Genomic DNA, 25,274 nt, shown 5'->3' with positions numbered 1-25,274 from the left:
GACCTTGTCCAAATGACCTTGGGTCAAGGTCATGACACACCCTTAGGTCATAAGCAATCTTTGTGTGAAGTAAGAACTTCCAATGTTTTTTAATAAGAAAGATATGGACCGGACACAAATTTTGACAGACAGACGACGGACGGACAAGGTGATTCCTATATATACCCCCCCAAAACTCTGTTAAATGTGTACAAGCATTTTAACCACGAAATCCATATGCATGGTACTAATTAAAAATAGTTAGTAGCAAATACGCTGTTATAAAAATTATAGGTCAGAAACACTAGATGTACATGTATAATGAAATTAGGTATACAAAAAATTGAACAATTTAAGTACAATTTTTTTACAAAAAATTTACTCTTATTCAGAATATCTAGCATTTATTAAAACTCGAAACACAATAAAAGTGCAATAAAATATTTTCAAAATTTAACTTGAATAAAAACATAAAAAAAATTCAACAAACAACTAAGCCTGACTCACCGTCTCAACAACTAGGTTTACAGAAACGTTTTCTGGCAATCCAATTTTAGCTTGGAAATGATTAGCCAAGGCAACCAGGAGATGAAGAATGGCCACCAAGTCCTTAGAGTACACACCTTGCCAGAGAAAACCATTGATGTAGACATCTATTGTTTACATTCAACAAGAGGCCAACAGGTCTTAAAGGTCACCTGAGTACAATAGTCCATACACAGAACTTATGATGATTCTCATATATGCATTCAATTTAGGTGGATCCCTACTCAGACGCGTCATCAATTTAGCAGATATGATAAACTTTAAAATCGAAAACGATATTTGTTCGGATTTACCGTTTTTTTGCCCTAATTTTTAATGTTTAATTGATAATTCTGAATTTGATAGAAGCAGTCAAGTGTAAATAATATCTACAAGTATATAAATGTTTTGATCTTATTGAGTCCAATAGTTGGAAATCGTGAATTTTTGTACTGAGATTATAGTACGTTTGTGTTTATATATGCAGAGGAAAGGTACTGTTTATCCAAAAAATTAATTGGTACTCAATCCATAAAGAAGAATTTTAGGGTTTATCAAAGCAAAGAAATGAAATGCTGTTTTTTGATGTATTTTTAAATTGTGTTCGTGACACATTTTTTGCTGCATTTGATAAGGGGGTATATGTGTTCTAAAGGTCGTAGAAAAAAAAGAAGCATGTGAAGTCCTATTTTTTTTTTGCTTTTAAGTTGCAGTTGACATAAATCTAATATTTTAAAGTTTAAAAAATGGTGTTTAACCATAAAATTTTTAAGATAACTTAAAAAATGTAAAATTATGTAAAAAATTTGAAATAGCATTTTTGTAACATTTCATTTAAAAATTCAATTTTAATAAATCAAATAATGATAATCACACTTGTTATTACTTTCTTACATTATTAATGATTAAATAAAACATTTGAATCTTTGTTTTGCTTTGATATTTTTTTTAATGTGAGCCAAATAATGATTGTAATCGAAGAAGGGGGTATGCATCTTCTGGAGACTCTAGTGATAAAAGTAAATAGTTAAGGCATGTATTTTTGTTTTTTTTTATAACGCAAGGTATTATTCTACTTGATTAATGAAAAAAAACCTTATTTTAACCACAAAAATCCTGAGTAGGGACCTACGTTAAGCTTCATTCTGGAGTAAAATAAAATCTAAAAATATGGTGATGACCACCACCTTCCTACCTGAAATCTTGCAACAAGGACAATGAAACCTATAATCTTGGTGAAAAACTTTAGATGATAGAGTGCATGACCAAATATTGAAAAGGTGCAAGACTTTGATAAGAAATTTCCCCATATTTGTTAGCTTTCATTTTTATGTTTATTTGTTAATTTTTTCATAGATAAACTAAAGATTGCTGGTATACATGTTTTATTTAAAACACACATGCCTTTTCCATCCCCAGGGGCCACACAGAAACTCTCCCCCTTGGGACATTTATACGGCCAAATTAAAACAAAAAATCAAAAACCACTGAAAAGTTATTTTGTTATATTAATTCTCATGTTTTACCAGTTCAGTTATCAAATATTCATTCAATGACACCATCCAAAAATCACTGTACACATACAGCACTTTACTATTTTTGGCTACAGGTAGCCAATTTTTACTTTAATTACTATTAACAAACCCTACTGTTTATTTAAAGACTTTAAAAACTGTTTTGGATGTTAAGTTTTAAATAAATAAAAAGACCTGTTGAAGTTTTTTTAATATTTTAACTTTTGAATTACATTATTTAACAAAGATTAATAATTATTAAATATGAACAAGCAAGGGAAGATATACTATAACTCCATTAACTGTTACACCCCCCCCCCCCCCAACTCTTGCCAAAGGCTTTCATGATATCTTTAATTTTGATAGACAGCTTCATCCATTCTCTTTTCTAAATATGTACTCATTTCTTTTATCAAAATTCAAGAGCTGAATAAGATAATTAAATTTTAAACAAAACATACATCCCACCCACACCCATTATATGGATTAATTTAACAATATGACTATAATTTTGGCCCCACCCTTGAGTCAAAACCCCTTACCAGGGGGGCATGAAATTTACAATTTTGGTAGAGGGCTTAGGTGACTTAAAATGCAATATACTCAGCCGCTAAAAACTTCATGGATCAAGTTAATGTAGACATGGATTGTTCAATCAAAAGTCTGCAAAATACCCAGCAAAGAAAATTTTTGCTGTCAAAGCTTTATTGAAGCTACAAGAGCTTTATCTTTATCGCTCTGATTCTATATACATGTAACTATATAACTTATTACCCATGCTCTATTATGATTGATAAATAACTACCGATATGCTCCATTTACTCTGCGTCTAGGTAGGATTCTTGTTGTAGAAGTATAATTAACTTACTGTCCACTCTATTTACTCTAAGCCCAGGGTGAAATTTGTTGTAGAATTCTATCAATAATTTACTGACATGCTCCATTTACTCTACGTCCAATGTGGACAATGTTGTAGAATTCTATAAATAACTTACTGTCTACACTCCATTTAATCTTGACCATGGGAGGACTCTCATCTAGAATTTGGTTGATTTCAGTGAGGATATTTTGTAGGTTTTGTTTCTGATCTTCTCCTGACTGTTTGACAACAGACACCTTTGACCCTGCTAGCTTTTCTACAAAGACAGAAATGTCAGTTTTCAATTTTAATATCAAATCATATCCTGTAAGAAATTTTCCTGGATAGGTACTTCTATTTTCATGTATAAATATCCACGAAATGGTCTATTCTGAATTTAACTTAAAAAAAAATAAATTGCACACTAGTTTGATTAATTGATATTTACAAGTGGTAATGTCTTATCTATATTAAAAACATTACTGTGAAATCATTAGAAATTGAGATGCAGGTTTTACTTCTTGGATTTTGTTGGTCCCCCTCATCCACAAATGTGCATCACCAACGAATCACAAAACACAGCATCAATTTATTTATCACAACTATAGATTCCTTATTATGTGAGTATTTAAATTTACAATTTAACTGTTTTGCATCGTGAATTTAACTGTTTTGCATCAAACTGCGAAACATTTAAAATAAATAATGCCAAATTTTTATCATATATAGTTTCAATAATTAGGTTTCATCTTTCCGAGAATAAACGTGAGATTTTAAAATTCGTGAGATGTGCTTCTTGTAATTTTAAGCAGATATTAGTTCATTTAATTAGGAATCTACAGTATTTTGTACCCATCCACTTCTAAAAATTGACAATCCATGAAAATTAGCATGGAGATGAATAATTTTACAGTATTTGACTGGCGGGGTGGGAGGTTCTCACCAATCAGCTTCTGGAGAATCTGTCCGTCAAATAAATCCTTTTCAATGTTCATGACAATGATGCCATCATTGGTCAGAACGTGATTGATCCAGTCCAGCAGCTTCTGTTCAAACAAACATAAAACACACAAAAAGCTTAACTCTGGCATAAAACACACAGATAATGTAACAAATTGACTTAATTTGAGGCACATATTATCTTTACTATGATATAAAACACATATATACTGAAACACTGATATGAAATACATAAATATCAAAACACTGACATAGAACTCATAAATATCAAAATTCTGACACAGAACTACTAATTAGTTTTATTAAAACTCTGAGGTAAAATATACTTGTATCAAACTCTGTTTTCACACAACAATCTCACACAACAAATGCTGCAAAATCTTTCATCTTGGGAAGCAATTTTTTGTGGGTTACTAGTCTCTAGTTCACTGATTAGTTAGGGAGAGGAGGTAAAATTTCAAATTTCATATTCAGACCTTATTTAAAAACACGAGGCCCATGGGCCACATCACCTACCTGCGCAACAAAGTCATACTTAAATCAGCTTTTAGCTTTAAAGAATCATAATTATACAAAATATCTGGACAATGTAGTAAAATGCATTCTAAATATTAAAAAGTTTTTATTTTAATCTAGCCAAACTGAAGATGGTTCCTAACAAGTTTTAGCTTATCTTGCCAATCAGTTTCTGAGAAGATTTCTATAGATTTTTGTCTATATATTCCAGTGCAAAAATTTGACCACCTATTGTGGCCCCCTCCTACACCTGGGGATCATGACCTGAACAAATTTGAATTGATCCTACTTGAAGATGCTTCCACACAAATTTTAGCTTTACTGGCCAATCGGTTTTTGAGAAGATTTCTACAGATTTTTCTCTATATATTCCTATGTAAAAATTTGACCACCCACTGTGCCCCCCCCCACCCCCCCCCGCCCCGCTACCCCCAGGGATCATGATTTGAACTGTGCAGTGAACTTGAATCTACCCTACCTGAGGATGCTTCCACACAAGTTTCAGCTTTTCTGGCCAAATTGATTTTGAGAAAAAAGATTTTTGAAATACCAAAATTTTTTCAATGATTTCCAATTATCTCCCCTTGAGAAAGGGTGCAGTCCTTCATTTTAAGAAAATTCAATCCCCTTTACCTAATGACGCTTTATGCCAAGTTTGGTTGAAATTGGCCCTTTGGTTCTGGAGAAGTCGAAAATGTAAAAAGTTTACAGACAGACGAACTGACAGACTGACGCCGGACAAAAAGTGATCAGAAAAGCTCACTTGAGCTTTCAGCTCAGGTGAGCTAGAAAGTAAAGCTGTAAACATACGACGCATGACCATTGACAATATAAGGCTACTCAAGTGACTCAAGTGATCTAATAAAAATGTTCACCATAATTGCCATATTTCTCTCTCCCAACCCCAAGAAAAAATAGACTCAACCCTGCCCCATGATCAGAGAATTTCACAATTTAAATAGATGACATAATGGACATATTAAAAAATGCAGTCAGTTTATCTCCCACAACTGTGAAAGTACAGACTGAAGGAAATATTACCCTATTTTTCAGATTTTATAATTAGGTCAATAATTTTTTTTCCTGGCACATAGTTCTTCCCCTATTCATTGCTACGACCTATTTAAGTTGTTTTTTTTAAAATTTGATATGAAATTTCATACAATTCATGCAAACCTTTTCCATACCCCAAAAAGTTACAAAAAAGTCATGACTTTTGAAAGCTTCAATAGTTACAAAAAGTCATAACTAAGAACAAAGAATTCAATAGGTCACCTGAGTCACTCAGGTGACCTAAAAATGTAACAGAATTTTTGGGATGCAAAATGGAGGACAATCAAAGAATTCAGATCTTACAACACAAAGCCTGAACCCTCTTCTTCCTCCCAGAAATCCTCTAGGTATACAGATCCCAAAATCCCTCAGAACTCCTCTAGATTTACCTTAATTAGTTCTTTGACTTTAGGATCATTCCTTGATTGTGGATCAATCTTGGACTGCACTTCCTTTTTATCTAATAAAAAATAATTATTAAAAATATCAAAATATTGTCATATTAATTAAGGGTATTATTATATAATAGCTTACTGATCCAAGTGTAAATCTAAATTTAAATTGTTTATCTTATCTCTGTCTGTTTTATGGCACTTTAACAGAATGCAATTAGATTTTTATGTAGCCTTTGCTTTAAGGTCATATGAAATGATATCCTGAGTAGATCTGGGACAATACTGTACTTTTTTGGTATACATAATTATACCTGTGATGCAATATGATTATATACATATTGCAATACGCTGCAACTTAATGAAAACAATAAAAAAGGGTTTAAAATTTATTTAATTTGCTGAGGTGTGCAAAGTGACTTAATTCATTATATATAAAAATTGAGCACCGTGCACAATTTACCAATTACTTTAGTCTTATCTGTGGTTTGTACACTATTTTTGTCAAAAAAAGTAGCAGTAATCAGAAAGTTTTCCACTCTCCAGATTAGCTTCAACTTTGACAACTTTGCACAGTCTTCCGCATCTTTGTACTTTCATTTTGGGCACTCAGACTTAAAATTCTGAGATATTGGAAAATTAAACAAAAGTTTGCTCAGGTATCCTTGTGTAAATGGTAAGTGTATCGATCAATAGATCTTCAAAATCAATACCGCAATGCACCAATGCATCAATGGATTGTCCCATCCCTAATCCTGAGCATATTGATTTAAAAAGAATGAGTTCATAAAGCCAATCTAATAAGACTGTCATTATTGTTTGGATTTTTATGCAAAATATGAGTGCCACGATTGATCAAAAACACTCAAATGGGAAAAGGAACATTGACTTATGCAGCTTACCCCCCCCCCCCCCCCCCTTTAGAAAATACCAAGACTGAAGTATTTCTCCATAAGAAAATAATGGATTCTTCTTTTTATTTAAAATTTTAGGTTCTAATCACTTTCCATTACAAGATATGGCCAGACAGGAATTAAGCATATTTCTTTCAATGACAAGAACTTGCCCAATGACTTTGAGTCAAGTTCATGACACGCCCTTAGGTCATAAGCAATGTTTGTGTGAGGTAAGAACTTCCAATGTTTCTCCATAAACAAGAGGCCCAATGGGCCTGACGCTCACCTGAGCAACATTGGTTTTATATGGGCGTTCAAAGGATATTGTGCCATGTGGCCCCTCGGTAGATTAATCAAAAATGAATATCTGAATTTTCACTTATTTTGGCATTTACTTAATCTTTGACATATTTACCTTTATGGAATACCGTTTTTACCGAAAATAAGATCATATGCAATACAAATAACTAAATTTTCAGTTGGTGTTCACAATTAACTTCCAGTTCCCTTTATTTTAGCCCCCCCCCCCCCATCACTTTACAAAACGATTAAAATACATGAGAGCATAACGGTACATTTTCTCCCTCCACTACTTACTAGTTATTGTATTTTAAAGAGACAGTACAGCTGAAAACACATGTGTGAATAACTTCAGATTTACCTATTGTATAGTTAGGAAATAAGAAATAACGCTTACTGTAATAGTTGAAATACATGAAAATCCCTTTCACATATTTAATTAACGTAATTATGAGCTTCCGGAAATTCAAGGGTTGTACAAACCTGAATAATCTTACACGTTTATTTGTACCACATGGACTTTGATTGACAGTAATTGACACGTGCTGAAAACTACAAGATCTTCGTCCCACTACGGTCATCATGGAAAACGAGGTTAAAGCGATTTTCTAAATGAAACACATCCTTACTTACTCGATAATTTATAAATGGTTTACCAATTTAGGTTCATTTTAAAATGAATAGACATAAATATGTCAAATAACCCCTCAAGGGCCCTCATTTAAAATAGGAAAAAAATGTTTAATAGTTCTTACCCTCTCAAACAAGTAGATTATAATGTATTAAAAAAATACTTTGAAATAATAAATATATCAGATTTCATATAACTGTAGATTCTACAATTATATGAAATCGTAACACTCTGGTGCAGATGATTCTTTGATTAAAATTTCTCTCAAATAATTGATAAGGAGTTTTGAAAACGTGAATTGAATACGTTATAATTTTATGTGAAATGAAAACAATATTACAAATAGGATCAATAATTAGAAAGACGACGAACCATACTTAAACTAACGCAACATAAATTCACCATTTTTCATATTACTTCATTAAAGGGGGGTTGTTACAACGCACTTTGAAAAATTACGCACTTTGACCATTTTTTTCAAAGTGCGTTAATTTTGGGACTAAGTCAACGCACTTTGAAAATAAATAATTTTTTTGCAAAGTGCGTTGATATCGTCGATATTAACGCACTTTGAAAAATATGTTCATGGTTTAGTGAAAATAGTTGATAGTTTTAATTATATACACGTAAAATAAATTATTGTTTTAACCTTGTTTAGCTTAATATGTTTTATTTAACAAAAAAGAACTTATTGCATTCTCAGGTAACTTGATAAACATTTTCTAGATGAGAATTTTTTTCTCTTCTCATAAGACAATAATTTACACAGAGAAAAAAATTCGGGAGGTTTAAATTATCCAATATGACATGAACTTCATCGCCTAGCAATTGCATTTTCCTTTTTTTGAGTATGCAGCAAATTTACCTTTTATCTAGTATATTGGGCTATGCCCGAACGAATATGATTTATATATATGAATAATGGAGATCAATGGATAATGAATTTCAACTGGCTTATTGCAAATATGATGTGAAAAAAGGATACCTTAGTTATGTTTATCAAAAACAATATGATCTTTAGAAGATCAGTGCGAGAAAAGTAACCCACGTCCTAATGCTTGTTTTTAATTTTATAATAATTTAATGTTCGTTAATGTTAATATCCTTTTATTGAAGTGATTTATTTGATTAGAATACGAAAAGAGGGTTACAGTAACTGTTGAAACACATAGATTCTTTAACACACCATGCACAATGGAGAAATTATTGTTCGGCCAGCACGTTTTTTCAATAAACTGCATGTACAGGGCATATTTCTTTTTCCGATCTTAAATGCTTACCCAAAGTTGCTGAATATCATATGTTTTGGAAGGCAAAATGAGGGGTAGGGGACCTTCATCATGTAATCAATTAAATGATGCACTGGTATTTGACCTGTATCGTTGGTTAACCCCACCCCATACTCGTTCTAAAAACATTAAGTTAGATTCACGAGTGTTAACAAATCATCATAAAATACAAAAAATAAGAAATTCAGTTCAAGAATTTGTGATATAAAAATATTTTTTCAAAGTGCGTAAAGAGTGTCGATATTAAACAATTTTGATGTACCTTCATAACGCACTTTGAAAATTTTCTTGGTTAACTTGGTCCAAAATTTAACGCACTTTGAAAAAAATTTTCAAAGTGCGTTGATTTTGTCCAAAATTTAACGCACTTTGAAAATTTTTTTCAAAGTGCGTTATTTTTTCAAAGTGCGTTGCCACAGGGGGTCCAATATATTGCAGCAATAATATTTTGAACCCCCTCTCCAATAACAATGAAAATTAGAGGAGGGTTCAAAATATCCCAGCCATAATAATTTGAACCCACTCTCCAATGGGAATTAGTAATAGGTAGGAGGTTCAATATATTGTGGCCATAATATTTTTAACCCTCTCTCCAATATCACTGACAAATAGAGGGGGGTTCAAAATATTGTGGCCATAATACTGTGGTTTCATTAATATTTAAGGGTATCAATTTTCGTGGATAAAGTGAAAATCACAGTTTCAAGGATACATAAATTCGTGGCCAATGACCATTTCAATACAAAATGTTAATAGAAATTGCATTTCAATGAACATTTAATTTCATGGATCAACTCAACAACGAAATCCACGAAAATTGGTTTTCAACGAATATTAATGAAACCACAGTATTTTGAACCCCCTCTCCAAATTGAACTGGAAGTAGGAAGAGGGTTCCAAATATCGCGGCTAAAATATCTTGAACCCCCTCTTCAATAGCACTGAAAACTATAATATCGCATAGCAATGAAAATCATAATATTGCAGAATATATTGAACCCGGGTTCAATATTTCACAGTAGCAAAATATTATATGACACTGGGATTTAAAGATATGAATGATATTATATTGAATCCGGGTTCAATATTTTGCAGCATCAAAATATTATATGACACTGGGATTTAAAGATATGAATGATTTTCTAGGGAATCCATCACATGTTAAAATTTCGCAAAGAGTCAAGTGTCCAACTGAGGGAGGGAAATTACATACATGACGTATACAGTATGTGTATACAGAATTTGGGTGGTCTCTATTTTGATGGGTAACCTGCAGTGTGACTTGGGGTCAGTTAAATACAATAGATGTACAGTGGCCTCCGGGTAAAACAAGATGCTGGAAACCTAGTTTTATTGCTCATTATAACCGATACTTGTTATATCCAAGGTTGGCATTTCCCAAGGTGACACGTGATCGTTGTTCTTAACATTTCAAAAAACATTTATAAACAAGTGATAATGAAATAAATAAGTATACTATAATATATTCAAACTTTGTTAAAAAGTAACATACTTACAGCGTATTCATGTAAATGACCATGAAATAATTACGTGTACAATCTTAAACGCGTGTTACTTTCACTTCATGAGAGACAAAAACTGTGTGATTGTTGGTTGCTTTTTTTATATTAATTCTTTGGTAAGTTTCAATATCATCAATCAGTTTTAATTTTGTAAAACACTTAATGTGATATCTTCGATGTCTGTTTTCTGCATGAAAAAGGTTTGAAAATCGTTACCACATTTAATGCATTTTTTGTTGAAAATTCTCGAGTTTTTGCAGACACACTGATATCATCACCACCTTTTTCGATGTCTGTCTCATTATCATCATTAATTTCACTTAGAATTTTACGAACTTAGTATCTTTGTCAAAATTTAATACCGTAACTAGTGAATCAACACTTACATAATATGGGAAGGCCCAATGTCGGTATCGCTATTTTTAGAGTCACACGCTTTTCTCAACAAGTCTGCTAACTCTTCCAAGCTTTCTAAATCTTTTTTTTTTTTTTTTAAATTGTACTTAATGTACTCGAAGTTAATCCATAGCCCTTTGCAATTTCACTTTCAATATTTCTTTCATTGTTAACTATTTCTAAAGAAGTCCTATTGTTTCTAGCGATATTACTTTCCTTTGCCAGGAGTACCTTGTTATATCCGATAGCGTTTACAACTAACGGGCACAAATTATATCTAAAAAAGTCCTATTGTTTCTAGCGAAATTGTTTTCCTTTTCTTTTACTTCGAAGCCATGACTGTGAACATTGCAATAGAAACAACTCGTAATTATTTCTGAATTCTTTTAATCTATTGTCCTGTGTATACATACCTGTGAAAATTACATGGCCATACCGTTAGTTACCTGAAACCAGCATGTGTAATCAAGCGTGCAGTGAGTACCTCGATCGTTATATCCGATAGCGCGTACAACTAACGGGCAGAAATTTTTACTTCGTAATATCTGGAGTCTCATTATAAATGATCTCGTTGTATCCGGTATTTTTTAAAAGGAAATAATAAAGAAATAATTTGGGACCACACAATCATCTCTTCGTAAGAGGTATCCACGCTCGTTATACCCAGAGGCCACTGTGTGTATATAGTCTATTGCTATAAAAATTGAAATTTTCTTGATAGAATAATTTAATTTTCAAACAAATGATTTTTTGAAAATTTAAATCAAAATTTAATATCTGCTGCGTATTTATAAACATTAATGTATTTTATAAAATACATCTATAGAATAACCTCTTTATGATATACTTAAGATTTGCAATTGATTAAATACAATTAACAAAACCAAAGTTAATCAGGAATAGAGATAGTAATTGTGAACATGATTACAGTAAACTTTATAATCATACATGTAGTATTTACATTTTTTAAAATTGCAAAATGTAATTGTTTGAATGAATATAAATTATGAATCATTTTAGGAATTATATGAACATGCGATTTCTGTGTTTGTGTGCATAAGTAAAGCTATTTATGCATATGTGATGTATAATAAATTCCTCTAACAAAAAATTTCTTTTTCGAATTTTATAGTTTCATGTATTTTGAATTGAGAGAAAGAGAGAGAGAAAGAGAGGGCCAAACATTCGATAAAATTTCTCAAAGCATGTGGTCAAGAGCATGGATGCTGTCACAGACAGGAAATGTTATGTAATAGTTATGCACTTGCTTTATCCCAGGAAGGACTTTTCCTTAAATTGTGCTATACTTACCTGTCTGAATTATGCTTAATTTTATTTTCATGCAGTTAAGATCAAAGGTCTTGGTTATGATAAATTTTGGAAAATAGCCGTTACGGCTAAATATATTATTTTATAGGTTCACAAAATATCAGTTATTTGAAAAGAGAGAGAAAGAGTCTGAATTATAATGATTTTTTTGTGTTCATATTTTTATAGACAGTCTACCTATTGCTAAGATTAAAATTTTGGATATGATTTATGATATTTTTGTCGCCTTCATATTAAGATGACGTGTTATTGCCGATATCAAACTTCTTTCATAATGATATTCATTTTTTTTTTCTGAAAACGGCTACTTGTATCAATTGCTTTACATAATCTGTTTATTATTTAAAACGAGAGAGAGAGAGAGAGAGAGAGAGAGAAGTAGTTAATGCATTAAATAAGATTCAGACTGAGGGTAAAAAACATACAAGTTGAGTTGATGCCTACGGTAGCAATCTGATAATAGTATATAGCTTAATTCTTATATATATCTTTTTTAAAATCTGGGACATATTTCCAACTCATCGTAAGGAAATAAATAATATTTTAAATATTTATTAATTTTCAAGTAAACGTATCTGCATGAATTGCATAATAATCTGTAATGGTTTTCTTGTACAATCTTATTAAAAAAACATGTACATGAAGTAATAATTATCATGAAGTTTTTGTTAAAACAATTCCAAGATAGTCGTGAATTTTTCTTCTTTATGATACTAGTATCTATATTTGAATTCTAACAAAAATTAAAAAAGAAAACAAATAGGTTTTTTCTTCTCAATTAAATCCTTGAGACCGAGCACCCACCTGTTACAGTGTATACACCCATTGCAGTAAACTTGTGACCCCATGATCACCACAATGACTATACTGCGACGATGTATCTTGGAAAGGATTAAAACACCCTCATGGGGTCACGGGAAAATGGGATCCGCATTGGCCGTAGTGTACATTTATGAAATTTTTAAAAATCGATAAAGGCTCCAATTATCACATTTATAAACTCTGTCAAAATCTGGTTAAATATCGTCATTGAATATAAATGAACATGCAATTTATTTTGGCATTCGGGGAGATAACTCCCGCCTGTATAAAATACTTTTCCAATGATAATTTTACCACGGCGGGGAGAGGTAGCTGATTAGTTTACTGTGATGGGAACGTGTCATACCTGTCTCACCTGGCCGATTACCTTGATGTTATTTTATCGTGGCGGGGCGGGAAATACAGGATCGGCGTTGCCTGTACTGTATCTTTTTTTTTTTTAAATTCGACCCCCATAATGACCCAACCTTACACCTGGGGGTCATGATTTGAACAAACTTTAATCTACACTACCTTAGAATGCTTCCACTTAGTTACATTTTGTTGACCTAATTGGTTTTTGAGAAGAAGATTTTTAAAGAATTTTTCTATTCATTTTTATATAAAAAAATTAACCCCCCCCCCCCCCCCCCCTGTGGTCCCACCTACCCCCAGAATCATGATTTTAACAAATTTGAACCTACAATACATGAGACTGCTTCCATATAAGTTACAGCTTTTCTGGTCAATTAGATTTTAAGAGGATGATTTTTAAAGATTTTCTTTCTATAATTGATAACTTCATTATAAAAAAGCAACTAGACAATATTGAGATGGTGACCATCTCAAAGGGCCCCACTTATATATTGGACAAAAGGATATTAAAAAGAATAACAGAGAATTTTGCTTTGACCTTGATCTACAACTTCAAAATTTTCCAGCTGGCACAGAACTTCTTATTCAATCTCATTACCCCTTCAATTAAGGCATTTTTATTTAGTATTAAGCAAATGGAGAATAATCTATGGTCTAAAATTAATTATAAAAAGATCTGCTTTGACCTTGACATTGACTTTGTTCATGGCCATTGCACATCATTAACCAAAAAGCTCTGTTTAAGTAAAGAATAAGCCAAAAAAGCTAGGTGGAGAGTATATATATGCTCGTAAAAACAGGATTTTTGTTTGATCTGATATGATCTTGACACTTGATATACAAACCATCCAAAGTCACGGCATACCTTTTGATCAAAGGCATCATGTAGGTGATGTATGAGCCAAATTGGAGAAAAGGAATCGCTTCAAACAAGGAATTTCATATAATTTTGCTATGACCTTCACATTTGACCTTGAAAATCGGTTCAAGGTCACAACAAACCTGTTAATCATAAACTCTGTTTATGTGAAGCATGAGCCAAATAGGGCTAAGTGGAAAGCATATATGCTCTGAAAAAAAGATTTTTGCATGGTTCAATATAACCTTGATCCTTGACCTACAAACTTCATTCAAGGTCTATGCAGACCCTTTACCACAGACACTCTGAGTTTGGAGTAAGAAATTGATTGGACCATGGGAGAGAAGATATGCTCCAGACAAGGATTTTATTCATAATTCTGTTATGACCTTAACCTTGGACCTACAAAAAATGGTTCAAGTTCACTGCAAACCCTTTCTCTCTCTTTTTTAAATAAGTGAATTTACTCATTATTTTTCATTGAAATTCCTGAGCAGAATAAGATAAGAAAAGAAACATATACCTCTGTAGCAACCTCTAATGATACAGTTCAAGATAGAACTTATTTCTCATTTTTTTTCCATATCATTAGAGGTTATGATTTTTTGACCGCTAATGATATAAATCTGAAATTCTATCATTAGCGGACGGTTAGGTTGTTCGTTAATGATAAAATTATATCATTAGTGGTCAACATCCTGACCACTAATGCAACATTATATCATTAGTGGACGTTGTATCATTAGAGGTTGCTACATACCTCCATCCCTCAGCCATAACCTCGCCTTATATGTGGGTGACATGAAATATTATCAAAGATAACAGTTTAATGTTTTTTTTGGTAATATGCAGTCAGTTTTTATTATGTATTGCTATCCGTTTTCGTCTGTCGTTGTGCGTCGTCCATCGTGCATTAACAATTTTACATTTTGAACTTTTTCTTAAAAACTCCAAGAAGTCCAATTGTTACCATTTTTGATGTGAGGCTTCTCTATGGTAAGAGGAATCTAAATTATGAAATTCATGGATCTACCACCCTTGGGGCACCACAGGTAGGGCCAAATATGCCAAAAAAAAGCCATATTTTCTTCTCTCCTCCCACAAATGTGAGTAAAAAACTGGTTGCATGGTTATAATGATGTCTGTGAAGCCCTCTACCAAAATTGTAGAATTCATGGATTCTGGCTCTGGGGTGGGGCCAATATGATCATAAAGTAAAAATGTATTGAATCTTAGAAAATCTTCTCTACTCCCATATATATGAGCCCGTCTTATGATATTGCGGTAGTTAAATAATTTTGTGGAAAAATCTATCAATACTGAAATATAACCAAAAACTAATGTTATTAGAGGATTCCTCCATCATATACCTCAGTGGTGCTCAGCGTGCCTCTGTTTACTATTTCTAAAAATATCCCGACCTCAAATGTCAATTTCAGCGCGTGCTACTATTTGTAAACAGAAATACCGCGATGCCATAGAACCCGCGTTATGATAGGAAGCTACTATATTTGTTAAAAACTAAATGCATGATCATGATGTCCATGAAGCCCTCAACCAAACTTGTGAAATCATTTGCAACTTATAAATCAGTGTCCACTTCCACTTTGTCAAGGTACATACAACAGGTGATGGCTACAGCAGGTATTGATACAAATATATTTAAAGCCCATTCAGTAAGACGAGCTACTACATCGTCAGCCATTAGAAATGGAATTTCTATTAAAAGGATTCTAAAAACTGCTAATTGGTCATCTTCTAAAATTTTTTATAAGTTCTATTACCGGGATTTACAGCCGCACAATGCAAGGGAATTCCTAGAAAGTGCATTTTAAGAGGACTAAATTTGTAACATCATGTCACTGATTTGAATTACTATCATTATTGAAATGAAGTTTATAGATTTGTATTACAGTTACAAATTAAGAATTATGTTGGTTTATGATATGATGTCTTCTTGGTTGATTATTTGTTTTGGTCCTCTGGATTGATTATCTATTGTCAAAGACTTTGAAAATGCTACTTGATACTCTGATGCCGAAGGCTGGATGAAAAGAATGTCCCCCTCATCCAAGCATTCCCCCGGATGGATGGATGAAGGGCATTCTTGGAAGACAGCCTGAGGTTGAAAGAGTATCAATTAAGGTTCCCACCTCTTTTAAAAATTGTTTTTTTCTTTTATTTATACTAATGTTTTTCCCACCCTGTTTATGGTATTCTTTGACAATAAATCTCTTTCAATTTATGAGTGAATTTGTTTACAGTGGGAAACTTTATAGCACTATTTGTGACGTCACTTCCATGTTTTTTTTACTTTTTTAAAGAGCGATCCCGATCATATTAGCCAGGAAATAATGCTACTTGATACTCTTTCAGCCTCAGGCTGTCTTCCAAGAATGCCCCTCATCCATCACATCCGAGGGAATGCTTGGATGTGGGGGACATTTTGGCCATACCCTGCATTAAGAACCCCCACCCTGCATTAAGAACCCCCACCCTAAACACTATACGAGTGTTTTGGCCCCAGATTCAAATCCCTACATTGGGAGACATGAAATTTAAAATTTTTAAGGATGGCTTTACTTTTTTAATCCTTTATATGAAATCAATTTTTATTCAGTATCAGCAGAGATAAAGAAGACAATTTTCTTAAACATTAAATGCATAAACACTATATGTAATTCGCTTGTACGGTAACTTGGTATTTGACTTTCAAATTTTGTCAAAGCAATGAAAACATCCATATCAACAATTCTAGACATGAAATTATGAGCTCAAATCATGTCCTAGTCACTTTTATCTGTAATTCTTATTTGGGACAGTATTAGAAATCATACTGAAAATTGACCCAAAGACCCAAATTTAGAGAAAGATACCACCGGTACACTAAATACTCATTCACTGGTTTGAAATACAATTAAAAAAAAGATTTTTTTCAGTTAGCTGAAACAAACAGGATTAATTAAAGCCTGGCACGTACATCCATATGTTATCCATTTCAGTTTAGATTTTTCATCCCTGCCCACTCCTTAAAGTAGTTTGTTTTTTATGTTGCGTTTTTAAAACTGTCCCGCTTATAAATTATATTTTACTGAAGTTGGGTTTTATATATAACCCGGGATGTTGTGAAACGCAACTTGTGGGTCTCCCAAATCTGTATATTGGTACCAAAGAAAACTCAAAGTCAGGATTCAAATAAAATATAGATATTTCAGTTTATTAAACGAGGATAGTCCCAAGACTCTGGGAGTGTAAATATAACATAAATTAATTCCCAACTTGATGGGATTAAAATACAAATATTACAAATAGCCAAAACCCTTAATAAATATAGCTCTAAATATCCCGCTTAACCGTGCGGGAGTCCCGTTCCTATACAATCTTTTCCCTGTAGCCTATATACTTAAATATAATAAATTGATTAATAAAAGAAGGTTATTGCATCAGCTCCCACTGCTAAATTATTCAGCATTTACCCAACGGGATATTTCCATGGTCATTTCCAATGTGTGGATGTTGTCCAGATGTGGACTCGACCGTCTCATCTGCCGTGGCAGATCAAACCAACTGCCGTGCAAACAGCTGAGCTCGTTATTTAAGGCATCGGGCTCGGCCGTTATGACGTCATACCGCATGCTATACAAACCCGCCGTTATGGGGAAAGCAGTAAACAAGATGGGAGAACTGAAACACGTGAATAACGGCGTTTTGACGATATGTATTATCGAAAGGCAATAGAGGGAGTTGTGATTGAGGAATTAATGAAACGAAAGGGTTTTAATGATGCATGGAAATATAAATAAGACCAAATGAATCCTCGAGGAAACTCGGGATAATTTCACGCCGATATTTTCCACATTGACTTGGTAATTGTAAACAAAGAATACATGAATAATAAAATATCTTAGTACACAGCGAATGATCATCATACGATGTATTAAACGGAAATTCACTTCTTGATATGGTGTATATGGACCTTTATTGCAACAGGGAATGTGTATTGGGATGTGAGAAATAAATTTCGTAACATTTATTTCAATTCTAAAGAATAAGATAAGGAAAAATGACAAAAAAATGGTTCAACATATAAGCATTATAATCGATCATAATAACGTGTAAAGAGTTAATTCCCACACTTGTGGCGGTAATCATCTAGTATCTTTAGAAATAAAAAAGCTGGCCGTGGAAAAAAGAGAAGAAAAAACCCATAAGAAATACAAACAGTCTTTCATCCTGAAAAGTGGAAAGACTTAAATCTTGTTAAAAGACGACGCATGACGACGGACGAAAACCAATTGCAAAAGGTCACCAGAGACGTGACTCAGGTGATATAAAAAGTTACTTCAGATAAGCAAAGCATGACTTACTCTTTACATAAATGAAGACAATTATCACCACCCCACCAGTAACTGTAACTGCAATAACTGGACCAACAATAGCTCCAACGTTATCATTAGAAGACTCATTTTCTGCAAAAGAAAAAAATTTATTATACAACAGTTGAGCTAATCAGCACACTTTAGTATGCTAAGTAAGGTTACATACATAACTTCAGTATATTCTTGCATAACCAAAGGACTCCATGCATGTGCTATTATGAATTTTTCATTTCTGAAGTTGTAAAGACAGCTTAAAAAAATACAAAGACAATTAACACCATATAAAAAATAATTATGTAAAGTTCATCGTAACTTGCAACAAGAGGCCTGGGGACCACATTGCTCACCTGAGCAACTATAACCAGTCATATCAGCATTACAGTACCCCCCCCCCCCCTTTTCTTCAAGAAATAATGATCAAACTTTAATCTGCACAACCTATGCTTTCACACTATTTTCAGCTTTTTGGCTGAATGTTTTCCTGAAGATTTTTAAAGATTTTTCTTTATTTTTTTCTATGTCAATTTTTCACCCCTAGACTCTCTCCATCCCCCCTTTATTAGCACTAAATTCTACCCCTATAGGAATCATATATTGGACTTGAATCTTAATACATGAGGATGCTTTTGAACAAGTTACAGTTTTTCTGGCAAGTATGGGTCTAAGGAAAAGATTAATTTTTTTTTTAATATCTTCCTATTTAAAAATACGACCCCCATATTGGCCCCATCCTACCCCCGGGGTCATAATTTTCAAAATTTTGAATCTACACTACTTGAGGATGCTTACATATAAGTTCAACATTCCTGCCCAAATCGTTTTTGAGAAGATTTTAAAAAAATTCTCAAAAATTTTCAATAATTCCTCATTAACTGCCCTTGAAAAAGGATGTAGTTCTTAATTTTCACAACTTTGAATCTCCTTAGCCTGTGCACTGTGTCAAGTTTGGTTGAAATTGGCCCAGTAGTTCTGAAGATGATGTTGAAAATGTTAAAAGTTTACAGACAGATGGGTGGATGGACAGACAGATGACAGACAAAATGTGTTCAGAAAATTGCACTTGAGCTTTCAGCTTAGGTGAGCTAAAAAGCAGACATCAATCAGACCCAGAGCCGACACAGAGCAAACCTGAGAACAGCTTTTAGGGTCTGCTCTGGTGTTAAGTTTTGTCTGGTCAGTACTGTATTGCACAGTACAAGAAACATTAAGAATGGATCATATAATGCTAATTGCAAAGGAAGTAGTAAATTACAATGTGAAAAGTAGCTAATTAAATTTTACAAAATAATCACAGAAATACAGATCATTATTTTTCATAAAACTTTTGAATGTCATCATACAACTTTTACACAAGAGCAATAATACAAAAATGTATATCTGTTACATGTAGTTCATTAAATTTTACAGATATAATTATTCATTACAAATTATACAGCATTATTGTAAATAATAGCATTTATGTAAATTGTGACGTTATATTTATGCCATTGCCAAAATAATAATAGTCTATAGTAACAAGAGGCCCATGGGCCACATCGTTCACCCGAGGAACAATAGGTATGATAAAATCAGCTTAATGTAGTCATAATACGAACTATCTGGACAATGTACAATAATACATGTAGATCCTGTATAAATAAAATCCATTTTCCCCTGGATATTCTTATGTTTATAATCATTAGTCCCTTTTCTAACAGGATGATTTTATAGTCATATCATATGTTGAGTATTACAGTTCTCAAAAAGATCCTTAACAATAGTTTATATGTGGGATATAAACCTACATCAAACTCTGAACCTTCTTGTGAGGCCAAAGAATTGTCCTGGGGCCAAAGTCTTAACAATTAGAAAGAATCATTTGGCTGATTAGTTTCTGAGATGAAGATTTTTAAAGATTTACCCTATATATTCCTTTGTTAAACTACCCTACCCCTGGGGATCATGATTTTCACAACTTTGAATCTACACTACCTGAGGATGCTTTCACACAAGTTTCAGCTTTCCTGGCTGATTAGTTTCTGAGAAGAAGATTTTTTTTAAAGATTTACTCTATATATTCCTATGTTAAACTTTGATCCCCCATTGTGGCCCAAACCCACCCACGGGGGTCATGATTTTCACAACTTAAAATCTACACTACCTGAGGATGCTTCCACACAAGTTTCAGCTTTCCTGGCTGATTAGTTTCTGAGAAGAAAATGTTTAAAGATTTACTCTATATATTCCTATGTAAAACATCCATCCCCCATTGTGGCCCCACCCTACCCCCAGGGGTCATGAATTTCACAACTTTGAATCTACACTACCTGAGGATGCTTTCACACATGTTTCAGCTTTCCTGGCTGATTAGTTTCTGAGAAGAAGATTTTTTTTAAAGATTTACTCTATATATTCCTATGTTAAACTTTGATCCCCCATTGTGGCCCAAACCCACCCACGGGGGTCATGATTTTCACAACTTAAAATCTACACTCCTAAGGATGCTTCCACACAAGTTTCAGCTTTCCTGGCTGATTAGTTTCTGAGAAGAAGATTTTTAAAGATTTACTCTGTGTATTCCTATGTAAAATTTCGACCCCCCCCCCCCCCCATTGTATCCCCAATCTACCCCCGGGTGTCATGATTTTCACAACTTTGAAGCTACACTACCTGAGGATGCCTTCAAACAAGTTTCAGCTTTCCTGGCTGATTAGTGTCCGAGAAGAAGATTTTTAAAGATTTACTCTATATATATATTCATATGTTAAACTTCGACCCCCATTGTGGCCCCACCCTACCCCAAGGGGTCATGATTTTCACAACTTTGAATCTACACTACCTGAGGATGCTTCTACACAAGTGTCAGCTTTGCTGGCTGATTAGTTTCTGAGAAGAAGATTTTTAAAGATTGACTCTATATATTCATATGTGAAACTTCAACCCCCCCCCCCCATTGTGGCCCCACCCTACTCGCGGGGGTCATGATTTTCACAACTTAAAATCTACACTACCTGAGGATGCTTCTACACAAGTGTCAGCTTTGCTGGCTGATTAGTTTCTGAGAAGAAGATTTTTAAAGATTGACTCTATATATTCCTATGTAAAACTTTGATCCCCCATTGTGGCCCCAACCTACCCCCGGGTGTCATAATTTTCACATCTTTGAATCTACACTACCTGAGGATGCTTTCACACAAGTTTCAGCTTTCCTGGCTGATTAGTTTCTTGGTAGAAGATTTTTAAAGATTTACTCTATATATATATTCATATGTTAAACTTCCATCCCCCATTGTGGCCCAACCCTATCCGCTGGGGTCATGATTTTTACAACTTTGAATCTACACTACCTGAGGATGCTTTCACACAAGTTTCAGCTTTTCTTGCTGATTAGTTTCTGAGAAGAAGATTTTTAAAGATTTACCCTATATATTCATATGTCAAACTTCGACCTCCATTGTGGCCCCACCCTACCCGCGGGGGTTATGATTTTCACAACTTTGAATCTACACTACCTGATAATGCTTTCACACAAGTTTCAGCTTTCCTGGCTGATTAGTTTCTGAGAAGAAGATTTTTAAAGATTTACCCTATATATTCATATGTCAAACTTCGACCCCCCATTGTGGCCCCACCCTACCCCCGGGGGTCTTGATTTTCACAACTTTGTATCTACACTACCTGAGGATGCTTTCACACAAGTTTCAGCTTTCCTGGTTTTATGGTTCATGAGAAGAAGATTTTTGAAAATTTCTTGAAAATTTTCATAAATTCCTTATTATCTTCCTTTGCAAAAGGGCATGGTCCTTAACTTTCACAACTTTGAACGCCCTTAGGCTAAGGATGTTTAATGCCAAGTTTGGTTGAAATTGGCCAAGTGGTTCTTGAGAAGATGTTGAAAATGTGAAAAGTTTACAGACAGATGGACGGACGGACACACAGACGGACGACAGACAAAATGTAATCAGAATAGCTCACTTGTGTTTTCAGCTCAGGTGAGCTAAAAATATTATGGTCATTCTAGTTCTTGAGTATTTTTGGGTTTTTAGCTGACTGTTTACATCAGCCAATCAGAGTGTGGTGTTTAGTTGCGCGATGTTTTGATTTGTAATTTTAACTGTCAACAAGTTTATAAATATCAACCCACCTTCCTTTCCCTTCATCATTTTTGTAGTTTGGGATTCATTTTGCAATGTATTATACATGTATGTTGCTATTGGTGTCTGAAATGCTGTTTTTGTTCAACAATATTTTGTTATATGTATATTTGGTACATGTAGATAATGTTTACATCTTTGTTTAATCTGGGGGATGTCAGTTTGCTCACCTTATTTAACTTATATTCAATGCCTGCATGGTAATTAATATTATGACTGTTTGGAGACCTCCCCTTATTGCCTGATTTTACTTACTATCAAAAATAAATGGCAGTGCATATGTATACACACAACTATGTTCTATGTTTTTCTATCAGCCCTAAGCCAGACCAACAATATTACATAATTATTATTATTATTTTTTTAATTCTAAAATTACATTACAATTAATGACATACTTATTATATCAAATGTGAAACTTGCTAGAATATCTATCTTTATCTATGTCATTACTTTGATTTATATTCAAACTTTATTTTTGTTACTGTAATTTAACAGTTGTTAAAGGTAAACCAATTAAGGTCATAACAGAAATACATTGTATAATTGTCAAAATCAATGGATTTCTCCACGTTTTACATTTCAAGAATAAAAATGTAAATCAACAAGAAGAAAATTGAATTGAAATAGAAGTAGAAACTGTAAATATATAATTTAACATTAAAAAAAACTTTTCATTATTTCATTTTTTTGAAATGGAAGAATCATCAGAAGTCAAGGGTTTCATAGCAATAAAATGTAATTTGAATTTCACTAATGAAACACATTCATCAGCTTAGACCTTAAAATTAATTAATTAGAATGACTTTTTCTGCAAGTAAATATGTTGCAAAAGAAGTATCATATATTTGTTAGGCATTTCATAAAGTCAATGAATGAGATAAGCATAATGCAAAAGGCTATCAAATAAGCCAAGGTAAAATTGGTAGAGTACTGCGATTCAGGGTCTGCACTTTTAAACCATTTTATAATTTAATTAATAAAGCAGGACATACAAGCTTACCCAGAGCTGGTGCCAAGGTGACAACTGAAATGTTTTCATAATTGTAGAGAATATTAAACAAGAGGCCCATGGGCTACATCGCTAACCTGAGGAACAATACGTATGATAAAATCAGCTTAATGGAGTCATAATACAAACTATATTTTCCCCCTGGATATTCTTATGTTTATAATGATTAGTCCCTTTTCTAACAGAATGATTTTATAGTCATATCACTTGTTGAGTATTGCAGTTCTCAAAAAGATTCTTGACAATTGTTTATATATGGGATATAAACCTACATGAAACTCTGAACCTTCTTGTTAGGCCAAAGAATTGTCCTGGGGCCAAAGTCTTAACAATTATAAAGAATCATTTGGCTGATTAGTTTCTGAGAAGAAGAAGATTTACTCTACATATTCCTATGTAAAACTTTGACCCCCCCCCTCCATTGTGGCCCCACCCTACCTCCAGGGGTGTCATTCTTTTCACAACTTTGAATCTACACTACCTGAGGATGCTTCCACACAATTTCAGCTTTCCTGGCTGATTAGTTTCTAAGAAGAAGATTTTTAAAGATTTACTCTATATATTCATATGTAAAACTTTGACCCCCCCCCCCCAGTGTGGCCGCACCCAACCCCCAGGGATCATGATTTTCACAACTTTGAATCTACACTACCTGAGGATGCTTCCACACAAGTTTCAGCTTTCCTGGCTGATTAGTTTCTAAGAAGAAGATTTTTAAATATTTACTCTTTATATTCCGAAGTAAAAATTTGACCCCCCATTGTGGCCCCACCCTACCTTCGGGGGTCATGATTTTCACAACTTTGAATCTACTCTACCTGAGGATGCTTCCATACAAGTTTCAGCTTTCCTGGCTGAATAATTTCTGAGAAAAAGATTTTTAAAGACTTACTCTTTATGTTGCTATGTTGAAATTTGACCCCTTTTGTGGCCCCACCCTTACCCTGGGGATCATGATTTTCACAACTTTGAATCTACACTACATGAGAATACTTCCACCCAAGTTTCCGCTTTCCTGACTGATTAGTTTCTGAGGAGAAGATTTTTAAAGATGTACTCTATATATTCCTTTGTTAAAATTTGACCCCCCAATGTGGCCCCACCCTACCCCTGGAGATCATGATTTTCACATCTTTGAATTTACACTACCTGAGGATGCTTCCACACAATCTCAGCTTTCCTGGCAGATTAGTTTTTGAGAAGAAAATTTCTAAAAATTTACTCTATATACTCTGATGTAAAACTTCAACCCCCCTTCCCCCCATTGTGGCCCCATCCTACCACCCGGGGGTCATGATTTTCACAACTTCAAATCTACACTACCTGAGGATGCTTCCACACAAGTTTCAGCTTTCTGGCTGATTAGTTTCTGAGAAGAAGATATTTAAAGATTTACTCTATATATTCCTATGTTAAACTTTGACCCCCACATTGTAGCCCCATCCTACCCCCGGGGGTCATGATTTTCACAACTTTGAATCTACACTACCTGAGGATGCTTCCACACAAGTTTCAGCTTTCCTTGTCTTATGGTTCGTGAGAAGAAGATTTTT

The 25,274-nt window shown here is 33.6% G+C and overlaps 1 protein-coding gene across 1 annotated transcript in view; it reads right to left on the bottom strand.

Annotated features, from left to right (window-relative positions):
- The window catches only part of LOC128191391 (uncharacterized), a 65,883-nt gene extending 59,338 nt beyond the window's left edge, over positions 1-6,545 (bottom strand). Inside the window, exons 1-5 of the mRNA XM_052863452.1 lie at positions 6,512-6,545; positions 5,796-5,866; positions 3,821-3,923; positions 3,014-3,154; positions 487-602 (exon numbers count right to left, since the gene is read on the bottom strand). Of these exons, the coding sequence (XP_052719412.1) occupies positions 487-602; positions 3,014-3,154; positions 3,821-3,923; positions 5,796-5,866; positions 6,512-6,545 (465 nt within the window). The remainder of the gene's footprint in view (positions 1-486; positions 603-3,013; positions 3,155-3,820; positions 3,924-5,795; positions 5,867-6,511) is intronic.
- Between the last annotated feature and the right edge of the window lie 18,729 nt (positions 6,546-25,274).

Source organism: Crassostrea angulata, chromosome 7, assembly GCF_025612915.1.
Source record: "Crassostrea angulata isolate pt1a10 chromosome 7, ASM2561291v2, whole genome shotgun sequence".
Taxonomy (NCBI): domain Eukaryota; kingdom Metazoa; phylum Mollusca; class Bivalvia; order Ostreida; family Ostreidae; genus Magallana; species Magallana angulata.
Note: the sequence above shows the minus strand (reverse complement) of the source record. Positions and strands in the feature narration are given on the sequence as shown.